This window comes from Mesocricetus auratus, unplaced genomic scaffold (assembly GCF_017639785.1).
Source record: "Mesocricetus auratus isolate SY011 unplaced genomic scaffold, BCM_Maur_2.0 Super-Scaffold_100048, whole genome shotgun sequence".
Taxonomy (NCBI): domain Eukaryota; kingdom Metazoa; phylum Chordata; class Mammalia; order Rodentia; family Cricetidae; genus Mesocricetus; species Mesocricetus auratus.
The window spans coordinates 744,162-746,444 of NW_024429225.1; the positions used below are offsets into that span (position 1 = coordinate 744,162).

Below are 2,283 nucleotides of genomic sequence, written 5' to 3' on the forward strand. Positions count from 1 at the left end.
GTATTTAATATGGGTCAAACTGATACTGCAATAAAGGTGGCATGGAGGTGTGGCTTCCAGAACAAGATGTTTTATGAGCTATAATAGTTAAAGGACAGAGAAGATGGTCTAGATGTAGAATGAGATAATATAATTGTGCCTAACCATGCTTTTAGAAGGAAAATAACTATGACTTAGTCCAAAAAGAGAAAATTGCCTTATTTGTTATGTTCTGTAGGGACTGATGATGGAGACAGAAAACAGGACAGTTGTCACAGAATTCATCCTCATAGGACTGACCCAATCATATGACATTCAGCTCTTGGTTTTTGTTCTGAGCTTAATTTTTTACATCATCATCTTGCCTGGAAATGTTCTCATCATAATCACCATCAGGTCAGATCCTGGACTCAGTGCCCCACTTTATTTCTTCCTGGGAAATCTGGCTTTCCTGGATGCCTCCTACTCCTTCATTGTGACTCCCAGGATGTTGGTAGACATCTTCTCTGAGAAGAAGGTAATCTCCTATAAAGACTGCATCACTCAGCTATTTTTCTTGCATTTCCTTGGAGGAGGGGAAGGGTTACTTCTGGTTGTGATGGCCTTTGACCGTTACATTGCCATCTGCCAGCCTTTACACTATTCCTCTGTCATGAGTCCTAGAGCCTGTTATGTGATGTTGTTGGCCCTGTGGTTTGGAGGCTTTTTTCACTCCATTCTTCAGGTCATCCTCATTCTCCGTTTGCCCTTTTGTGGTCCAAACCATGTAGATAACTTCTTCTGTGATGTGCCTCAGGTCATCAAGTTAGCCTGTACAGACACCTTTGCTGTTGAGCTCCTAATGATCTTCAATAGTGGACTGCTTACTCTCTTGTGCTTCCTTGGGCTTCTGACTTCCTATGCAGTTATTTTATGCCATGTTCACAGGTCAGCTTCTCAAGGAAAGAACAAAGCTATATCCACTTGTACCACTCATGTAATAATCATATTTCTTATGTGTGGACCTGCAATTTTCATCTATACACGTCCATTCACAGCCCTGTCAGCTGACAAAGTGGTTTCTTTCTTTCACACAGTAATATTTCCCTTGATGAATCCTGTGATTTATACTCTTCGAAACCAGGAAGTAAAAACTTCCATGAAAAAGTTACTCAATCGACATATAGTTTGTCAACTGGTTTTTAAATGAGCAATCAAGGTGATAATTTTGCATGGCATCCATTGTTATAAAACAAGTGCTTTTGGTTTGAATATATCTCTTTTTCAGGAATGGTATAGGTGATTTGGTAGAATTATACAGAGAAAGATTAAACTTTGTATGTTTTAAAAATTGAAAAAGGAGTAACAGAGTTATTGAGGTATATTGGATGAGCATGATGAATGTAGAGATCACAGTTAATAAGACATATGATTTAAAAAAACAGTAAAGGGCCTTGTGTTGGCTTGTTTTAAGTCAACTTGACACAAGTTAAAGTAATCTGAAAGGAGGGAACCTCAACGGAGAAATTTCCCACAAAGTCTAGCTGTAGGGCATTTTTTAAATTAGCAATTGATAGAGGAGGGCCCACAACATTGTACGTGGGTGCCACCCTTGGGCTGGTGGTTCTGAGTTCTGTAAGAGGTCAAGCCAATGAAGTCATTAAGTAGCACTTTCACAGAGGTTCTGTATCAGCTCTAGCCTCCAGGTTTCTGCCCTGTTGAGTTCCTATCCTGAATTCATTGATTGATGAAAATGTAAGAAAAATAATCTCTTCCCTCCCAGTTTTGCTTTTGGTCATGACATTTTATCATAGCAATAGTAACCCTAACTAAGATAGGCTTCAGGTTGAAACAAAGAGTTCCAGTGTCTATCCCCTAATAGTAGTAATAATATCTTAGTGTTTTAAGAAAAATAAAAGTAATTCACAATTTTGTTGGTTGTGTAATGGATCATCACCATAAGATTTTAGGAATAGGTTAACTTGTTTTGATTCAAGGCATAATAGTTTATAAAATATCAAGAGCCAAGAGGTAGAGGATTTTTTGCTACCTTGCTAAGGTCCTCACCCTCATCTGTTAGTATTCTCTAGTTCACCTGGTATAAAACACAAGCAAGTTATTCACATTTCTTATTTCTTCTTTTACTGGAGTTGAGACACAACTTCTTTTGATCCTTAGAGCTTTCATTCTCTATTTCACTGCCCACACTGTAGTCTAATACCTTTCTCTTCATCTAGAGCATAGGAGAAGCATATTATTTTCAGCATCTCATTGTATTACAAGATAAATCCCCCAGAGGTCATTTTAAAACATTCATCCCTTCAC

At 38.1% G+C, this 2,283-nt stretch overlaps 1 protein-coding gene across 1 annotated transcript; it reads left to right on the forward strand.

Annotated features, from left to right (window-relative positions):
* Window positions 1-226: 226 nt before the first annotated feature.
* LOC121136094 (olfactory receptor 4N2-like) lies at window positions 227-1,168 on the forward strand. The gene has a single exon (XM_040735761.1). The coding sequence runs from the start codon at window positions 227-229 to the stop codon at window positions 1,166-1,168; it is 942 nt and encodes a 313-aa protein (XP_040591695.1).
* Window positions 1,169-2,283: the final 1,115 nt, after the last annotated feature.

Bases quoted from the DNA above. Each gene is read 5' to 3' on its own strand.
- LOC121136094 (XM_040735761.1), top strand. From the start codon at position 227: ATGGAGACAGAAAACAGGACAGTTGTCACAGAATTCATCCTCATAGGA.